The following is a 21,855-nucleotide window of genomic DNA, read 5'->3' on the forward strand; positions in this document are numbered from 1 at the left end:
TATTACACACAGGCTCCAGCCTCCTCAAACCTATCACAGACAGTATAGGGTGCAAGGCAGAAAAAAAAAAAACCACAGGACAGGGTGCCAGTCCATTGCCTGGCAAACACACACACAAGTCTGATCCAAGGAGGCCCCACTTTACAATCACCGCTGCTAATGTGTTGTTGCCAGATGCCACAGGACACCTTCAGAGGCCTGGTGGAGTCAATGCCTCGACAAGTCAAGAGAGGTTTTGATGGCACGAGGGGGGCCCACACAATGTTAGGCAGGTGGGTTTAATGTTGTGGCTGATGGGTGTGTAGTGCCTTTCATCTGTAAAAAAAAAAATCCATCAACCAATCAATAAGCTGGCTTTATCCTTGGACTGTCATTTTGTTTTCTTACCGAGTTCTGCTGTATGCGTCACTCCGGATCAAAGAGGCTGACACAGTTTACTCCACTTTGATGTCCTCCTGCTCAGAATTTATTGTTATATTTACTGTGCAGTGACTACAATGTTTTTCTGTTCATGAGCAGCATGCATGGTGGACACAATGGCTTTGTGCCCGTTTCCAAAGAAACGACTATTTCCTGATAACCTATGGTGAGCTGAAAGGTCCTTGCAGTTGGACTTCTCTGCATGTGGGCAGAAGGGGCTCTGCTACCAGTCGCCTGCATTTGTTTAAATGTCAATGGAGAGCCTTCTGTGCCAGGACTCGGTAGACCAGAAGAGCATTCTCTTCAAAACGGCTTTGTGAAGGGAGAAAAGCTTTGGATTGTTTTGTTTCGTTTTTTTTTTTGGCCAAGCACAACAACATAATGTCATGTGTGTTAGTTTAAGAATGTCTGCAGTACATATAATACAGGTAATATAAATGAAAGAAAATGTATGAAAGTCTGGCTTGTTTTAAACGCTTCACTCAAAGCACATGAAATTATAATTACCTTGTTAAAGGGTTACCACTGAAATCTGCCACCTGAAGCACTTTACAGTAAGAAATACTCTCGGGGATTTCCATTATGTCTGGAAAGAGAAAGAAAAAAAAAAAAGTTTGTTTGACCCTTGAGGCATAAATAAAACACAGCTGATCAATTGTTTAATTCAACACTTCTAGAGTACAAACACCTCCATATGCTAACATATACAGTAGTATATATAGTAACAATCACAAAACAAACTACAGCATTGAACCATCTTTAGACTACAAAATTAGACATGCAAATAAAAAAAACAAAGCTAAATAAACATGGTTACACCTTGGTTATTTGAGGTCTGACATTTCCAACTAAGGTAATTAAACCAAAAAAAAATACACAGATACACACACATACAGTAATTCAATGTACAGGTTAAGATGCATTAAGAGTACATTTCATTGCTTTCGGTGTCATGGTGGACAGCTAAGACTACCGGGTTTTCATTTTGGACAACCAGACTATGGAGGAACAAAGCCCGACAGGTGATTTGCAATATTAGACCATTCTGTATTTACCTAATCAAAAACAATTAGATAAAAACAAAACAGTAAGTGCTTCATGGATGATCAGAAACTGGATGTCGTTTTCAAAGGGAGTTGCTTAATGTACCAGAATGCTGTAACCACTGGCATGCACGCACACACACACACACACACGCAGTACAAATACAGCAAAATTGGGCATCAAGTCTTTAAAGCAAGCAAGAGAAAAACTCAGGTTAGGGTTAGGCAAGAATATAAAATATGAATTATGTATGTGGCATCAGCACCAACTCAAAGTGAATTGTAATTACAACCAGCATTGTAACCAAAAAACAGAAGAAAACTTTTCAAATACACTAGAAAACCTTTTACAGATTATCAAATAAAAACAATGGGCAGATTATGGATAGATGAAAGGGACTATTTAATAGATAGACAGATATGAAAGACACTATATAATAGACAGATAGATATGAAAGGCACTATATAATAGACAGACAGATATGAAAGGCACTATAGATAGATAGATAGATAGATAGATAGATAGATAGATAGATAGATAGATAGATAGATAGATAGATAGATAGATAGATAAACAACCAGAGATGAATTAAAAGGTAAAGAAAAAAAGAGAATTGGGAGAGCAGCTGCCATCCCGTCATTCCATCTGGGCAAACCTTAAATGGAGGACACGAGGCGGTCAGAGCTGCAGCCACAAAGGCCCTCGGGCAGCCAGAACATCAATCTGGACTACAGGGAGCAGAGTGCAGTCTCAGTGCAGACACAAGGGGGCGCTCTACTGTGCTGCTTAAAGCTCAATGCCCTTCACTGAGGGCACAAAGTCGACTCCATCCAGTGACCCAGGGGGTCAAAGGGCCAACCTTAAATATCCTGTTACTCCACACCTCATTTTGTGCATAGAAAGTCAACACAAAGGACCCGAGCGGTGGCGCTATACTGTGGGGCAGAGTGGGGTGAGCAGACTTCATTTAAAAACACTTTGGCGCCAATGTGTTATGTGATAAATTTAAGAAAATGAAAGAAAACAGAAAAATATGATGTCAGAGGAGGGGACATGTGAGAATGTGTGACAATGACAGCCACCATGATGAAAGGTCACAAAATAAAATGATGATGTAGAGAGTAGAGGTAGATGGATTTGAAAGGGGCTATAGAACAGACACAGAGGGCACAAAATAACAGATAGAGAGGAAAGGCACTATATGACAGACAGACAGAGAGACAGATAGATAGGCCACTATTTAATACATACATAGATATTCGAAAGGCACTAAGAGACAGACAGACAGATATGGTACTATACAACAGACAGACAGACCGAACATTCTGCAAAGAAGTGATGACAACATGGAGAGAACCAAGTAAGAGAATGTACTGCGCTATATATAAGTCATCCAGAGACCCCAAATAAAAGCAGTTCTTTTTTTTTTTTTTTTTAACCCTATACAATTTCTTGTATTAGGAATTTGTTAGTTTTCACCTACCCCTTGGGGTCAGAGTGTAGGGTCAGCCATTGTACAGCGCCCCTGGAGCAATTGAAGGTTAAGGGCCTTGCTCAAGGGCCCAGCAGAGTAGGATCTCTTTTGGCAGTGACAGGGATTTGAACTGGCAACCTTGGGGATACCAGCACAGATCCTCAGCCTCAGAACCACCACTCCGCCCCACATTTTCAGGCAAAACTAATTTAAATATTAAAACGATTAGGAAATAAGATAAGAGTGTCAAGTCATTTCATGAACTGTACATCCCACACACCACAACTTGTACTGCGGGAGCAGGTAATTCTGGTAAATCTGACAAGGCTTGCTCACGAACAGCCGAGTCCATCTATAGCCTCAAACATTGAGCAGCTTGTTGCTCACACAGGTGAATGTCTCCCTCTGCATGTTTGAATTTGTCACCAATGCTCCAGTCTCATATTTTCAAGTGTTTCACCCTAGAGTAAATGGCCATTAATCTCCGGAAATCAAATGGCTGTGCTGCCCTTCCAAACAGAAGTTGCCTTCTGCAGTCACTGCCAATACTGTGAGCTTCTAACCAAAAATACCACCTCTATTGATACCCCTTTGGTAAACTGGATTTCCAGAACGAGGCTGTAACCTTAATGCCACACTCTCTCTCCCAAAACCATCCTGCAAGCATTCACTATTCACGATGATGTGCACCATTTTGATCCTTTATAGTGTGAAAAAACCAAAGCAGTAAATGAAACCACCAGTGCAGAAAGTAGGTATGTACTGGCACAATGCATTGCTGCACCCACTACACGATGAACCACATAAAAATTACAAGCTCCTGTGATCCCAATTCTTTAGTACCTCCAAAAGATTACGAGACGAACCTTTAAATCAAACAAAACTGTGCAGCGCTTTCACGGTTAAGCTGCTCGTGTCTTATCTGCCTTCTTTGTGTGAAGAGCCTCAGACTGTTTACATAAAACACGACCCTGAACTAGGAGTAGGCAAGAAGTGAAATTCAGGCGTCCATTCTCTGCATACTTTTCCAGTTGTTAGAACATACTGTAAGTGATGAACAAGAACAGTGAAAGGACTTGTAATCGCATAATAAAAATATGTCAAGATGATCATTCAAATCTCCTGAGACCCTCCACATCAGCTTCCAAAATTCAAACTAAATTTAATTTTTTTGAAAAGACAACTCCTTGGGATTTGTCTCCCATCCTTTAAAACGGCTGAGCCCTGGGGAGGAGCAGTTTGGTTTGATGCCAGGAAGAACAACAACTTACAAGTCCCAAAGGTATCACATCCTAGTGAGCTAAATGACTTCCGGCCTGTCGCCCTGACGTCACATGTGATGAAGACCATGGAGCGGCTGCTGCTTCACCACCTGAGGCCACAGGTCCGTCACGCCCTTGACCCTCTGCAGTTCGCATACCAGGAGAAGGTGGGAGCAGAGGATGCCATCATCTACATGCTACACTGATCCCTCTCCCACTTGGACAGAGGCAGTAGTGCAGTAAGAATTATGTTTCTAGACTTCTCTAGTACCTTCAACACCATCCAACCTCTGCTCCTTAGGGACAAGCTGACAGAGATGGGAGTAGATTCATACTTGGTGGCATGGATCGTGGACTATCTTACAGACAGACCTCAGTATGTGCGTCTCGGGAACTGCAGGTCTGACATTGTGGTCAGCAACACAGGAGCGCCACAGGGGACTGTACTTTCTCCAGTCCTGTTCAGCCTATATACATCGGACTTCCAATACAACTCGGAGTCCTGCCACGTGCAAAAGTTCGCCGATGACACTGTTATCGTGGGCTGCATCAGGAGTGGGCAGGAGGAGGAGTATAGGGACCTAATCAAGGACTTTGTTAAATGGTGCGACTCAAACCACCTACACCTGAACACCAGCAAAACCAAGGAGCTGGTTGTGGATTTTAGGAGGACCAGGCCACTCATGGACCCCGTGATCATCAGAGGTGACTGTGTGCAGAGGGCGCAGACCTATAAATACCTGGGAGTGCAGCTGGATGATAGATTGGACTGGACTGCCAATACTGATGCTCTTTGCAAGAGAGGACAGAGCCGGCTATACTTCCTTAGAAGGCTGGCGTCCTTCAACATCTGCAATAAGATGCTGCAGATGTTTTATCAGATGGTTGTGGCGAGCGCCCTCTTCTACGCGGTGGTGTGCTGGGGAGGCAGCATAAAGAAGAGGGACGCCTCACGCCTGGACAAACAGGAGAGGAAGGCAGGCTCTATTGTAGGCACGGAGCTGGGCAGTCTGACATCCGTGGCAGAGCGACGGGCGCTGAGCAGACTCCTGTCAATCATGGAGAATCCACTGCATCTACTAAACAGGGTCACCTCCAGACAGAGGAGCAGCTTCAGCGACAGACTGCTGTCACCGTCCTGCTGCACTGACAGACTGAGGAGATCACTCCACCACCACACTATGCGACTCTTCGATTCCACCCGGGGGGGGTAAACGTTAACATTATACAAAGTTATTGTCTGTTATACCTGCATTGTTATCACTCTTTAATTTAATATCGTTCTTTATTAGTATGGTGCTGCTGGAGTATGTGAATTTCCACTTGGGATTAATAAAGTATCTATCTATCTAACTAACTCATGGTGCTGTATTTACCCCCTTCCTGATTTGTTTTTTTTTTTTTTTTGCATGTTTGTCACATTTAACTGTTTCAGGTCATCAAACAAATTTAAATATTAGACACAGATAACCCAAGTAAACACAAAATGCCACTTTTAAGTGATGACTTTATTTATTAAGGGAAAAAAAAAAAACTATCCAAACCTACATGGACCTATATGAAAAAGTAATTGCCCCCTAAACCTAATAACCATTTGTGCCCCCCCTTAGAAGCAACAACTACAATCAAGCATTTGCTATAACTGGCATTGAGTCTTTCACATCACTGTCGAGGAATTTTGGCCCACTCTTCCATGCAGAATTGTTTCAATTCAGCCACACTGGAGGGTTTTTCCGAGCATGAACCGCTTTTTTAAAGGTCATCCCACAGCATCTCAATTGGATTCAAGTCCGGACTTTGCCTCGGCCACTCCCAAACCTTCATTTTGTTTTATTTAAAGCAATTCAGAGGTGGACTTGCTGGTGTGTTTTGGATCATTGTCCTGCTGCAGAACTCAAGTGCGCTTCAAGCTTGAGGTCACAAACTGATTGCCGGACATTTTCCTTCAGGATTTTTTGGTAGAGAGCAGAAATCCTGGTTCCATCAATCACAGCAAGTCGTCCAGGTCCTGAAGCAGCAAAGCAGCCCCAGACCATCACACTACCACCACCACATTTGACTGTTGGTATGATGTTCTTTTTCACGAAATGCTGTGTTACTTGTACGCCAGATGTAACGGGACACACACCTTCCAAAAAGTTTAACTTTTGTTTTGTCAGTCCATAGAATATTTTCCCAAAAAGTCTTGGGGATCATTAAGATGCTTTTTGGCAAAAGTGAGAGGAGCCTTTAATGTTCTTTTTGGTCAGCGGTGTTTTTTGCCTTGGAACTCTGCCATGCATGCCATTTTTCTTACCGCCGTATCACTAAGGGAGGGATATCGCCTCTTTATAATTGTTCTGCCCCACATGTTGTTAGCTGTTATTTATTGAGCTGTGCTCCCCCTTCATCTTGTCATTTATTAACACACCTGTCAGTCGCGTCCAACACTCACAGTGGTGTCATAAAAGTCTATGAAACTCACGTAAAGCCTGTAGGTCCCATAATAAACATTTGAATACAATACACCCCATGTGTCTCACGTAGGCACCACTTTATCTTGTTTCGGTCACATCCAAAATGTATCTTTAAAAGGTATATAAACCCCTGGGTCTGGTTAGTTTTGGTAAGCAGCAATTTGAACCTCTGTCTACACCAGGGGTGTCGAACTCCAGGCTTGGAGGGCCGCAGTGGCTACAGGTTTTCATCCTAACCCTTTTCCTAATCAGTTTTCACTGCTAATTAACTCCTTTTCCCTTCATTTCAATAGCCCTGTTTTTAAGGAGTCAGTCCTCTGAATTGATTCCTTTCTTCATTAAATGGCAGCCAAGCAGAAATGAGACGTGAAACGAGTCGACAGATGACCAGCTAAACTGGGATTTCAAACCCCAACCAATTCCATTCCAAACAGTCTCTTAATGAGAAGCTGATTCTTGCTGTTAATTAAACTCGTTATTTAATTCAATGGCTTGTTGCTGCTCTCATTCTGCCACAGCAGACATTTCCAAATCTGTTGATTTCTGTTTTTTCTAAGAACATTCTCAAAATGTTTTGGTGACCCGAGAGATCAATCTTACTGAGACCTTCACCTTTATTTATTTTCAGATATTGTGTGATGGGCACAGGTGAGATGGTCATATGGTGGCTTGTTTGATGTCTCATTATTGTTTGGCTACTAATTAAGGAAAAAGAGACAATTAAGGGGCCCGAGTCAAGTTAATTAAAACTAAAGCAAAAGAAGTTAATTAGCAGTAAAAACGGCTCACTGATGAAGAAGATAGTTAGAATGAAAACATGCAGTTTTCGAGGACCGGAGATCGACACCTGTGGTCTACGCGCTTCTCTTTGTCTTGATCCAATCGTGGAAATCACTCGCCTTGTAAGTGTCTTTTAAAGCTTTTATTGTTTAATGTATACTGCCTTCTATGTATTGCTTTGTAAACCATTCTTTATTGTCTTTGATTGTACACCTGTATGTTTCTTTTGTACATATTTCAGTTTATAACGAGGTACATCCAGTAAAAGCCTTCAAGAAAGCTCACTCCTTGTCGTTTTTATGTGGAACGTGCGGCCGTCGCACAGACAGCACAGAGTGAGGCAGAAAAATGATATTTCTGTTTAGTTTCAGGTTACTTAAGACACCACAATTGCAAAATGAACGTATTTCCAGGGAGCTAGCGCCTCCTATAGGAAAACAGTCTTGAGCTAAAAGACCAATCCACCTGGCGCAGGCTTTTTGCCGACGACATTGTGTTGTGTAGCAGCAGACAAGAGGAAGTGAAGAGGATATTGGAAGAATGGATAAGGACTTTGGAAGACAGAGAGGTTGAAGATAAACAGGAAGACAACGACAGAATATCAGATTTAATGATGATCAGAATTCAGAAGTTAGCCTGCAGGAACAGCTACTGAAAAGACTGGGTAAGTTTAAATATCTAAGGATCAGTGGTAGCCCAAGATGGAGAATTAGAGGCAGAGATAACCCACAGAGTGCAGTTGTGGATGGAATAATTGGAAGAAGGTATCAGGAGTATTGTGTGGTCGAAAGAATCAAGGCGAAGGTTAGAAGGCGACGTTTTGTAAGAGCAGCAATGATGCGTGGAGCAGAGGACATGGGCACTAAAGGCAGAGCAGGACAAGAAGTTGACATGGCAGAAATGAGAAGGCTTAGATTAATAGAATAGAACAAGAAATGAGACAAATCAGACATACAACAAAAGTGGTGGAAGAAAGGACAGGAAAGGAAGCTGAAGTGATATGCACACGTGATGAGGAGAGACAATGAATATGTGGGCAAAAGAGTGATGGGAGTGGAAGTCCAGGGGAAGAGAAAGTAAGAGAGGCCAAAGTGGAGTTGGATGGATAAAGTAAAAGATTTGTAGCAAAAGGTCTTGACTGGCGAGGAAATGCAGGACTGAGCTTTTTGGAGAAGCACATCGACCCCACATTGAGGTGGGAAAAGATGAAGAGGAAGAATCAGAAGAAAAATGGAACAAACACCTGCAGTTACTGCAGCCAAACAGGACCGACTCTGAAAACCCTTGTGACGTTAAAAACACACAGTAGGGCCATTTTAGCGTTGCCAGTTCACCTAACCTGCATGTCTTTGGACAGTGGGAGGAAACCGGAGCTCCCAGGAGGAAACCCACACAGGAATGGGGAGAAAAAGCAAAACTCCCGTAGAGTGTACAGCGCGTCGGAGAGAGGAAGAATGATGATCTGAGCACAAGGTCTTTTACTTCTTACTTACGGTACTGAAATTACTGAAAAGTGGGCACCGCACCGTTTTAAAGATTAGGATTTTTGAAACGTTTTCAGTGCAGGTTGTCATGCGTGTGCGAATAGGAGGTATCCTCAGGACTCCAGACAAGTAAACAACACTACCGTCAGGAAGAGAGGAGGCGACCTGGCAGGTGCTGCAACTTTTCTTGCCACGGTTCAGACGGACGTCAGTCAGATTTCCGCTCTCCCACAAGTAAGTTCCACCCATTCCGAGGAACCAGCAATATAAAACTAGCCGGCATCAGAAGGAGTCGGTCAAACGCAACCGAGTTGTAACACTCAGCTCTCCGCCTTCCTTTGCCTTGATAGCCCCCATGAGTGCCCGTTGCTCCTGAATTAAACAGGAGCCTGTTGGCAGCCCAACACTTCTTTGGCTCTCAAGGCTTATCCTGTTTCACAGCATACCACACACCCTACTCTAAACTCTCTTCATGAGCAGCTTCTAGAGGGCTGAACGAGTTACCCACAGCCATCCAAACTTAGGACTCCCTCAATGTCCTGTAGTAGCGTTTGAAGACCCTCTCATTTGGTGAGCTTCTGTCAAATTGACATTATCAGTTAGCTTTTTGTATTTTTGTTCTGAACTCTTCACTTGTGATGATCAATTTCTGTACCATCGTCCTGTAACACTTGATCCCAAACTGATGTCTATTCAAGTATGTTGCCTTCTTTTGTAAGTCAAAATGCAAATCTCTCCATTATAAAACAAATAAATATCTTGGATACGATACGCGACTTTCTCAGAGAGACACTCTGACGTCCCACGACACGAGACTTTGTGCCAAGACATTTAACAATGCCTGGGGCTAGAAAAAAAGAGAAGATGACAAAGCAGAACGTCGTAAAGAATTCAAAAATATTGGCACGGTACACATGCAGAGCAGGTTAGAGATAATGGAAGTGCTAAAATTCGGAAGTCTCAAAAAAAGGATAGGAAAGATCATATTAGCGCAAATGAATGGAAAATATTACTCGGTGAAATAACAGAACAGCGAAAAGAGATCAAATGTATTGTTGGGATTTAAAATTTAAGTCGGAGACTTGTAGATCATCTAATTCGTGTTGCCATCAGGGAAAAGTAGTGTTTCTTCCCAATGAAGAGGCGTATCTGCGAGAATTAAAAGATGAGATTGTTGTTGTCCCTGGACAGTCTCACGGGGACTTTTAACATGAGATTCTTTCAAGTCACACCCTACTTACAACCACTTTAAAATAAGATCATGGACATCTAAACTGTCAGTCGTGTAAAGGCTTTTATCAAACAGACGTCCTATGCTCGCAGCTCTTATAAATACTTTCTAGACGACACGTCAACGACTAAGCGAAGAAGAAAGAACAGCGCGTGCAGATCACACGGCATGGCAGCAGCAAGCCAGCAGCTGATCTCTGTATTTGTTTCCCATTATATCACCGTTTAAGAGGGGGTTTCGGAAGAGCGACTGCATCTCCTTGGGGTGCGTTCAGCCCCTCTCTTCACAACAGCCCCCTAGTAAAAAAAAAAAAAAAAAAAAAAGATGGTAAATGTGCTATATGTGAAAAACTAAAAATACGGACCTGTCATTTTGCTGCATTTGTTCCTGAGGAAGAGAACTTTTAACATTAGAACACTCTAGACGAGAACAGGCCATTCAGCCCCACAAAGCTCGCCAGTTCTATCCACGTATTTCTTCCAAAAAAAACATCAAGTCGAGTTTTGAAAGCCCCTAATGTCTTACTGTCCACCACACGACTTGGTCTCTTATTCCAAGTGTCTATCATTCTTTGTGTAAAAAAAAAAACTTCCTAATGTTTGTGTGAAATTTCCCCTTAACAAGTGTGTTCAACTGTGTCCCCGTGTTCTTGATGAACTCATATTAAAGTCACCGTCTCGATCCACTGGACTAATTCCCTTCATCATTTTAAACACTTCAATCATGTCACCTCTTAATCTTATTTTCCTAAAACTCTAAAGGCTCAGCTCTTTTAATCTTTCGTCATAACTCATCCCCTGTAGCCCTGAATCAGCCTAGTCGCTCTTCTCTGGACATTCTCTAGCACTGCTATGTCCTTTTTGTAGTCAGGAGACCCAAACTGCACCCAGGACTCCAGATGAGGCCTCACCAGTGTGTTATAAAGCTTGAGCAGAACCTCCTGTGACTTGTACTCCACACATCAAGGCGCTATATAACCTGACATTCTGTTAGCCTTCTTAATGTCTTCTGAACACTGTCGGGAAGTCAATAGCTTAAAGTCCACTACGACTCCTAAGTCCTTCTCATAAGGTGGACTCTCGATTTTCCGACCTCCCATTGTGTATTCAAACCTCACATTTTCACTTCCTACATGTAATTCTTTACATTTACTCACAATAAATTTCATCTGCCACAAATCTGCCCAAGCCTGTCTGCTGTCCAAGTCATTCTGTGATGATATAACGGATTCCAAATTATCTGCTAATCCACCTATCTTGGTATCATCTGCAAACTTCACCAGATTGTTACTTATAAATTATTCATATATATTAAAAATAGCAGCGGCTCCTGCACTGCCCCCTGCTGGTCACCACTCTTAACGTCAATCAATTCTGATGAGGTTCCTCACACCATGCTTTCTGTGTCTGAGCCAATTCGGTTCCCATCTACACCATGAACTGCCACTTCTTTTAATGTGATGTCCACCTCTCATGTGGCACCTTATCAAATGCTTTCTGAAAGTCCACATCAATAATCTCATTGCTCACTCTCATCGTATCTTTTTGTTGCCTCCTCGTAGAATTCCAGCCTGTAAGTAAAACACGACCTTCCTCTTCTGAGCCCACGTTGTTCCTAATAACTCTTGTCCTTGCCAGGTGTTGCCCAATCTTAATACATAATTCGTCAGCCTCCTCATTCACTCACGTCCGTCCAAAGCCGAAGGTGCAGCTGCCCAAAAAACCTTACGAGACCGACATCCAACCCCAACATCACGGCAGGCGGCGGATTTACAGCCACAAAAATTCAAAGAGAAAGGCGACTTCAATTAAAGCTCTAGAGACCTGAAAGGCGATTTTGACTACAGCTCGAGGCCTAATTACGCATTCTGATTCAATTATGCATTTATTCAATACACCTATATCAGGTTTGTGGTGCTTATACTTATTACTATTCCATATTGTACTGGAATATTTATCATTCAATATTATACCATAGGCGTGGAAAATTCATTAACTAACAGTAGAAGCCTGTACAGTAATCAGTAAAGCGGACTACAATCATTAGAAAACAACTTCTTCGTTACTTATCATTTGTTCCTCATACACTGCTGACACAAACTCGTGCCCATTTCATCTTACGTTGTCGAAACGGGCTCTTTGACTAGTCCTTAATAATTTATGCCGCCTTAGATCCTATCAGTGAAATCAGAGCCATCCCCAACCTCAAACACGGAGTGGTCCGTCACTAAGTTTGCCCATTCAATTATAAGCATAAAAATACCAGAATACATCAAACGTTATCTCTTATTTTGTGAATAAATTCTCGACAGTCACAACATTCGACAGATAAACAGGATAACTTGGACTGCACAGGATGGGTTTAGCTTGATACATCTCTTCCGGTGATAACTTTTACAGTAGAGATTGTGATAAAAATCTTCACGTCAGAATGAAAATTTGCACAAGTCAGCTGGGATTATGTGATTAGAGTCTGCAGCTGTGGCAGGAAAGATGATCTTAAAATACTAAAAGCAGTAAACACATTATAGCAGCTTTTGAAATTAGGGAATCTTCTACATTTTTGCAAAATCTTTTCAGCATGCACATTACTGCAAGAACATAACATTTCTAAAATCTAGACCAGGGGGTCCTCAATCACAGTCCTGGAGGGCCACAGTGGCTGCAGGTTTTTAGTTTCCTAATTAGAAAGCAGTTCATATTGATAATGAAACTTGCTATTGAACGGTTTAGCTTGTTAATGCTTGCATTCAATCAATTTGAATTGCACTGTAGAGTTTCCTTCTGTGAGAACATATATCCAAGTGTTTTGTGGACCAGAATAGATTTAAACTTAATGGTCCTTCCAATTCCCCTCTCATTCATTTTTTTATCACAGATACTTAGAACGTTAGCTGGAGAGCTGCTGGTTTATTGGTTCTCTGCATCTCATTATTAACTAATGTCTGATTAAGAAAACAGGTAATAATTAAAACTTGAATGCAGCTGCTAAAATCTAAAATAGGCAATTAAGGGTTCTGAATGGCAACAGGCAAGAGAACTAAAATGAAGCCCAAAAAAGGTACTGCTTTAGTAGTAAATAAAAAGGTTCTAATTAAGAAATTGGTTGAAATGAGGCGGCACGGTGGCGCAGTGGTAGCGCTGCTGCCTCGCAGTAAGGAGACCCAGATTCGCTTCCCGGGTCCTCCCTGCGTGGAGATTGCATGTTCTCCCCGTGTCTGCACGGGTTTCCTCCCAAAGTCCAAAGACATGCAGGTTAGGTGGATTGGCGATTCTAAATTGGCCCTAGTGTGTGCTTGGTGTGTGGGTGTGTTTGTGTGTGTCCTGCGGTGGGCTTAGCACCCTGCCCCCCGGGATTGGCTCCAGCAGACCCCTTTGACCCTGTGTTCGGATTCAGCGGGTTGGAAAATGGATGGATGGATGGATGGAAAACCTGCAGCCATAGCAGACCTCCAGGACTGTTATCGAGGACCCCCAATCTACAAAGGAACTCAAATTTGTCTTTGATGAATAAAGGCACTAACAAGGCAGAGCATTAAACACCAACTATCATTACCAGCAAGGACTGAGTTCTAATTAGGACACAGGCTGGAAAGAAAACCTGTAGCCACTGCGACCCTCCAGGACCGTGACTGAGGACCCCTGATCTAGACCAGCGGTCATCAAGTCCACTCCTGGAGGACCACAGTGGCTGCAGGTTTTCATTCTAACCCCTTTCTTAATGAGTGCCCTGTTTTTGCTGCTAATTAACTTCTTGCGAATTCATTTTAATTGACTTGTTTTTTTAAGCTTTGTTCCTTTGAGTTGCTTCATTTCTTTCCTTAAATGGCAACCAAACAGAAATGAAATGTGAAGCGAGCTAACCGACAGAAGACCAACTAAGTCAGGGCCTCAAACTCCAACCAATTTCACTCCAACCAGTTGTTTAATGAGGTGCCAATTCCTGTCATTAATTAAACTCGTTCTTTAATTTCGTGGCTTGTTGCTGCTCTCGTGGTGCGTTAGCAGACAGGTCCGAAATTGTTGATTTTCTCTTTCTAAGAGCACACTGTTCAAATGTTTTGGGGACCTGAACAGACAGACATTCCTGAGACCCTCACCTTTCTTTATTTTCAGATATTGTATGATGGACACCAGTTGTTTTAGCTCACTTTGTATCTCATTATTGTTTGGGTGCTAATTAAGGAAAAAGAAACAACTAAGGGGTCGGAGTCTTCAAGAGCAAATCAATTAAAATGAATTCAAATGAAGTTAATTAGCAGCAAAAACATGTCACTCATTAAGAAAAAGGTTAGAATGAAAACCTGCAGACCCCGGATCTAGACTGATGGTGATAATATTCACCCAGAATGTTACAGGATTTAACAGCAACAAGCACGTGTTGAACATCCAGGATGCATGGATATGTTAAGAGGAGCAATTAAACCTCAAGAATCATACACAAGTCTGGAGACAACTATATATTATATTATATATACACATACATATACAGGTGCTGGTCATAAAATTAGAATATCATGACAAAGTTGATTTATTTCAGTAATTCCATTCAAAAGGTGAAACTGGTATATTAGATTCATTCACTACACACAGACTGATGTATTTCAAATGTTTATTTCTTTTAATGTTGATGATTATAACTGACAACTAATGAAAGTCCCAAATTCAGTATCTCGGAAAATTAGAATATTGTGAAAAGGTTCAATATTGAAGACACCTGGTGCCACACTCTAATCAGCTAATTAACTCCAAACACCTGCAAAAGCCTTTAAATGGTCTCTCAGTCCAGTTCTGTAGGCTACACAATCATGAGGAAGACTGCTGACTTGACAGTTGTCCAAAAGATGACCATTGACACCTCGCACAAGTAAGGCAAGACACAAAAGGTCATCGCTAAAGAGGCTGGCTGTTCACAGAGCTCTGTTTTGAGTTAATTAGCTGATTAGAGTGGGGCACCAGGGGTCTTCAATTTTCACAATATTCTAATTTTCCGAGATACTGAATGTGGGACTTGCATTAGTTGTCAGTTATAATCATCAACAATAAAAGAAATAAACATTTGAAATACCTCAGTCTGTGTGTAATGAATGAATCTAATATACAAGTTTCACATTTTGAATGGAATTACTGAAATAAATCAACTTTGTCATGATATTCTAATTTTATGACCAGCACCTGTACATATATACATATATAGTATCTCACAAAAGTGAGTACACCCCTCACATTTTTGTAAATATTTTATGATATCTTTTCATGTGACAACACTGAAGATGTGACCCTTTGACATAATGTCAAGCAGTCCGTGTACAGCTTGTATCACAGTGTAAATTTGCTGTCCCCTCAAAATAACTGAACACACAGCCATTAATGTCTAAACCACTGGCAACAAAAGTGAGTACACCCCTAAGTGAAAAAATGCCCAAATGGTGCCCAAAGTGTCAATATTTTGTGTGGCCACCATTATTTTCCAGCACTGCCTTAACTCTCTTGGTCATGGAGTTCACACGAGCTTCACAGGTTGCCACTGGAATCCTCTTCCACTCCTCCATGACGACATCACGGAGCTGGTGAAAGTTAGAGACCTTGCGCTCCTCCACCTTCCCCACAGATGCTTAATAGGGTTTAGCTCTGGAGACATGCTTGGCCAGTCCAGCACCTGTGTGAGCGATAACACCAAATTTAACACACCTGAGACCTTGTAACATGAATGAGTCACATGACCCCAGGGAGGGAACATGGCTAACTGGGCACAATTTGGACATTTTTCACTTAGGGGTGTACTCACTTTTGTTGCCAGTGGTTTAGACATTAATGGCTGTGTGTTGAGTTATTTTGAGGGGACAGCAAATTTACACTGTGATACAAGCTGTACACGGACTACTTGACATTGTGTCAAAGTGTCATATCTTCAGTGCTGTCCCATGAAAAGATAATAAAATATTTACAAAAATGTGAGGGGTGTACTCACTTTTGTGAGATACTGTATATTATATATACATACACATACATACACACACACACACACACACACACACACACACAGTGGAACCTCGGTTTGCGAGCATAATTCGTTCCGGAAACGTGCTCGCAGTCCAAAGCACTCGTGTATCAAAAGTGAATTTCCCCATAATAAATAATGGAAACTCAAGATGATTCGTTCCATGACCCAAAATTATTCATATAAAAATGATTAATACAAAATATAACGTAAAAACACATAAAACAAATTAACCTGCAGTTTATATTTAAAAAGAATCATGGCTGGTGTGAGTGAGTTTCTAAACTCTTGTGGGATTCCACCCAACACGACGACACGCGGAAGAGCGTCCCAAAGCAATCGTAGTCTCCCAGTGCTGTAGCAGTTCGCCGTAAAAGCGAATCCGAAAAGATTGTGGACATGCTATAAGCGCCTGCCGTCGATGGGTGATACGAGGAACAATAGAAATGCGCAGGGCACATAATTACTTGGCCACAGCCCTGCCTGACTTCTGTGTCTGTGTATAGGAGAGCGGCAGATCCGGTACAATAAATAACTGCGCTGTTGCTGTTTCAAGTTGAATAAAGCTGGTGTTGCTAAAGTACTGAGACTCAGCTTCGTGTTTTGGGGTGCAAGACTGGGACTCACACGTCACAGCGCACAGTCACAATGCTGTAGTATACAGCAAACGCGCGTACAGATGTTGACTATATGAGTGAGGCACACCGACTAAGACAGAGAATAGGCGACGATTGCCCACAATCCCGCAGTGAGAGAGAGAGAGAGAGAGAGAGAGAGAGAGAGAGAGAAGAACCATCAGCTCAGTTGTGATCACATGACGCTCAGCAGACAAAGCGTATACATACTACTCGTATTGCAAGACCTCGCTCATTTATCAAGTCAAAATTTATTTAAAATTTTAGCTCATTTTGCAAAACACTTGTAAACCAAGTTACTCGCAAACCGAGGTTCCACAGTGTATATGTTATTTATATTATATATATATATATATATATATATATATATATATATATATATGTGTGTATGTATGTATGTACGTATGTATGTATATGTCACCTCTCTTTGCTCCACGTGTACTTTCTTCCTTCGAACCGACGCTAGATGGCCTAAGGCTGTACAAATATTTCTGTAAGCCACAAGTCTATGCCAGACGTCCAGCTAACATGAAACTGCTTTGCTGCTCTGTTCAGTCATCATGAGCAGCATAACCCTGCATTTTAGTCGGGCCTGCTATGAATGTTAATTGTCCTCACAGATGTTTATTAGAAATCATTTTTTGCCTTTCTGTTCTAAATCTACAAAAATGAAAAGATGGCTGAAAGGAAGACGGCACCGTATAATAATACAGTATAAGCAAAAGGCATTCCGCACTTTATCAGCTGTCAGATCACTCACAGTGGGCCTCCACTTAAACAACCAATAAAGATTTTCCAATCAGTGTTGAAAAACAGCAGTGCAAGCAAATCTCAGACAAAGTGGCCTCATCCTAGCAGTCTGCCAAGCAGCTCCAGCAGAAGCCGACTAAGCCAGGATTGCGGTTGGATGATTGCAGCTGAAAACGAGACACTTGGAGTGCACTGGAAGGGCAGGTCTTTTATTTATTTATTTTTCATTTCCACAGTCATTCTCAGCTTTTTCATGTGTGGTGTAATACAACAAAAAAAAATAATTCACTTTAAGACTTTGCAAAGAGGCCAATCTATCACTTTGATCATTTCTTTGTTGTTGACGTTTACAAGCGTGTGTGTTTCACAGTAAGCAGCAAGTTAACGAGTTAAAGGTTTTTAGATTTGTGCTCCCTCAGCGTTCATTCATTCCTTTATTTTCCACCGCTTATCTGAGGTCAGGTCGGTGTATTACTCTCAGCAGTGAGGCCCACAGGCTCCTATCCCTGGCCACACTTGCCAACTCATACTGTGTGATCCCAAAGCACTTCAAGGCCATCTGAGAGATAATAATCCACCCAGAGGGCTTTGGGCCTTCCTCCCATCAGGTCATAAAACCTCCACAGGGGGGCATCCATATCAGAGGCCCAAAGCACCTCAGTTGGTTCCTCTAGATGCGGACGATCAGCAGCTCTACAGTTCTGGCCAAAGGTTTTGAGAATGACCCAAGTGTTGGTGTTCACAAGTTTGCTGCTTCTGTGTTTTTAGATCTTTGTGTCAGATGTTTCTCTGGTGTACTGAAGTAGAATTACTAGCAGGTCAGAAGATCCAAAGGCTTTGATTGACAATGACATGAAGTTTATGCACAGAGTCCACATTTGCAGTGTTGGCCTTATTTCAAGACCTCTGCAATTCGCCCTGGCAGGCTGGCAATCAACTTCTGGGCCAAATCCTGACTGATGGCAGCTGCCCATTCTTGTATCATCAGAATTGGTGGGGTTTTGTTTGCCCACCTGCCTCTTGACCACAAGTTCTAAACGGGATTAGAGGTCTGGGGAGTTTCCTGGCCATGGACCCCAAATGTCGATGTTTTGTTCCCCAAGCCACTTATTTCTCACTTTTTGCCTTATGGCCCAGTGCTCCATCATGTTGGTCACCAGACTTTTTTGGATGGTTGGAAGAAGTTCCTCTCAGAGGCTGTTTTGGTCCCATTCTTTATTCATGGCTGTGTTCTTAGGCCAAATTGTGAGTGAGCCAACTTCCTTGGCTGACATGAATGGCCTCAGGATGCTTTACTGTTGGCCTGACACAGGACTGATTGCAGCGCCGCTCACCTTTTCTTTTCTCCAGATGCCCCAAACAATCAGAAAGGGGATTCATCATAGAAAATGACTTTCCCCGAGCAGTCCAATCCCAGAATATCAGTCTGTCCTTGATGGCTCCTTTGCTGCCCTTCTTGACACCCACCAGGCCATCCTCCAAAAGTCTTTGCCTCACTCACACCTGCCTGCTACCATTCCTGAGCCAGCTCTACCTTGGTGGTACCTGCAGCTGAATCACCTTTAGGAGACGGTCCTGACGCCTTCTTCACCTCGCTATGGTAACTCAATCAGCCTGAGAAAGTGACCTCCAGCCTTGTCCTCGTCTCACCAGAGTTAACGAGAGGATCACTGAAATGACGACAGCAGGTCCTTTTTCCAACAGGGCCGACACAAAATGGGACGAAGTTCATTTTCATGGCAACGAGGGACTTTGTAATTAATTGCAATTCATCTGATCACTCGTCAGAACATTCTGGAGTCGATGCAAATTGCCATCATAAGATCCGAGGCATCAAACTTTGTGAAAATTCATATTTGTGTCATTCTCAAAACCTTTGGCCACGACTGTACTCCTGTTTGTGCTCTCATCCTGTCTTTAAAGGGAGAGTCCAGCCACCCTACGGAGAAAGCTCATTTTGGCTGCTTGTACCCACAATCTCATTCAAAGCTCGTGATTATGGGCGAGGGCAGCGACATAAATCGACTTCTAAATCCAAGAGATTCGCCTTCTGGCTCGGCTCCTTCTTCACTACTATGGATTGGTATATCAACGGCTCTCTCGTGTAAATTAAAAAATTATTTTAGACCACAAAGCAAGAAAATAATCATGTTGTCTAGTCAAATGGAGCCCCGAGTGCAACTGGAAGGCCCAGTGAGCAGCTGTGTTTGCAACTCTTCTGCATAAAAATCTGAACTATTTTACCAGGAGCTACTTCTTTGTAAATGTTTGCTCAAGGCTTGTGGCAGTGTAAGCAATTGAATTGCTCACTCAAAGGCTCTGCACATTTTTATATTTAAAAACAAAAAAAAAAGATGCCTGCCTGAGTTGGTTACGTTATGTTTTGCAAGACAGAAGGAATAATCAAGAGTACTGCACCCTCCACCCATCCTTCTGCTGATGCCAGCATAGGAGAGACATCCCCACCCACAATTACAGCAGCCCAGGTAAGCAGAGCTGAGGAGACTTCGTGCCAGCAAAGCAGCGGGTCCAGATGGAGTATCGCCACGACTGCTGAAGGTCTGTGCATCGGAGCTGGGGAGAGTCCTCTACAGCACATCTTCAACCTGAGCCTGGAACAGGGGAGAGTCCAGAGGCTTTGGAAAACATCTTACATCACTCCAGTCCCAAAGGTATCACGTCCTGTGAGCTAAATGACTTCCGGCCTGTCGCCCTGACATCACATGTGATGAAGACCATGGAGCGGCTGCTGCTTCACCACCTCAGGCCACAGGTCCACCACACCCTCAACCCTCTGCAGTTTGCATACCTGGAGAAGGTGGGAGCGGAGGATGCCATCATCTACATGCTACACCGATCCCTCTCCCGCTTGGACAGAGACAGTGGTGCAGTAAAAATTATGTTTCTGCAGTTCTCTAGCGCCTTCAACACCATCCAACCTCTGCTCCTTAGGGACAAGCTGACAGAGATGGGAGTAGATTCATACCTGGTGGCATGGATTGTGAACTATCTTAAAGACAGACCTCAGTATGTGCGTCTCGGGAACTGCAGGTCTGACATTGTAGTCAGCAGCAGAGGAGCGTCGCAGGGGACTGTACTTTCTCCAGTCCTGTTCAGCCTAAATACGTCGGACTTCCAATACAACTTGGAGTCCTGCCACGTGCAAAAGTTCACTGACGACACTGCTATCGTGGGCTGCATCAGGAGTGGGCAGGAGGAGGAGTACAGGGACCTAATCAAGGACTTTGTTAAATGGTGCGACTCAAACCACCTACACCTGAACACCAGCAAAACCAAGGAGCTGGTAGTGGATTTTAGGAGGACCAGGCACCTCATGGACCCCGTGATCATCAGAGGTGACTGTGTGCAGAGGGTGCAGACCTATAAATACTTGGGAGTGCAGCTGGATGATAAATTAGTCTGGACTGCCAATACTGATGCTCTGTGTAAGAGAGGACAGAGCCGACTATACTTCCTTAGAAGACTGGAATCTTTCAAAATCTGCAATAAGATGCTGCAGATGTTCAATCAGATGGTTGTGGCGAGCGCCCTCTTCTACGTGGTGGTGTGCTGGGGAGGCAGCATAAAGAAGAAGGACACTTCACGCCTGGACAAACTGGTGAGGAAGGCAGGCATGGAGCTGGACAGTTTGATATCCGTGGCAGAGAGACGGGCGCTGAGCAGACTCCTGTCAATCACGGAGAATCCACTGCATCCACTGAACAGGATCATCTCCAGACAGAGGAGCAGCTTCAGTGACAGACTGCTGTCACCGTCCTGCTCCACTGACAGACTGAGGAGATCGTTCCTCCTCCACACTATGCGACTCTTCAATTCTACCGGGGGGGGTAAACGTTAACATTATACAAAGTTATTGTCTGTATACCTGCATTGTTATCACTCTTTAATTTAATGTTGTTTTTGTATCAGTATGCTGCTGCTGGAGTATGTGAATTTCCCCTTGGGACTAATAAAGTATCTATCTATCTATCTATCTATCTATCTATCCCAAGACCTTTCAATCGATTCCCAATTTCTTTCTGGTATAATCTGGAGATTATTATTCATATTTGGCCGATATGCTTAAGCAAATTTTTATGTACCACATTTCCATTTTTAGGGTGGCATGGTGACACAATGGTAATGCTGCTGCCACGCAGTAAGGAGACCACAGTTCACATCTTAGGCCCAACCCTATGTGGAGTTTGCATCTTCTCCCTGTGTCTGCGTGGGTTTCCTCCCCAAGTCCAAAGACATGTATGTTTGGTGAACTGACGATACTAAATTGGCCCAAGTGTGTGGCTGGGGGTGGGGTTTTG

General features: G+C 42.9%; 1 protein-coding gene across 1 annotated transcript in view; it reads right to left on the reverse strand.

Moving 5' to 3' along the window:
- lrrc1 (leucine rich repeat containing 1) overlaps nucleotides 1–21,855 on the reverse strand; it is a 115,251-nt gene that overhangs the window by 53,756 nt on the left and 39,640 nt on the right. The window contains exon 3 of the mRNA XM_028820132.2: nucleotides 928–1,006. Within this exon, the coding sequence (XP_028675965.1) occupies nucleotides 928–1,006 (79 nt within the window). The remainder of the gene's footprint in view (nucleotides 1–927; nucleotides 1,007–21,855) is intronic.

This window comes from Erpetoichthys calabaricus, chromosome 15, assembly GCF_900747795.2.
Source record: "Erpetoichthys calabaricus chromosome 15, fErpCal1.3, whole genome shotgun sequence".
Taxonomy (NCBI): Eukaryota; Metazoa; Chordata; class Cladistia; order Polypteriformes; family Polypteridae; genus Erpetoichthys; species Erpetoichthys calabaricus.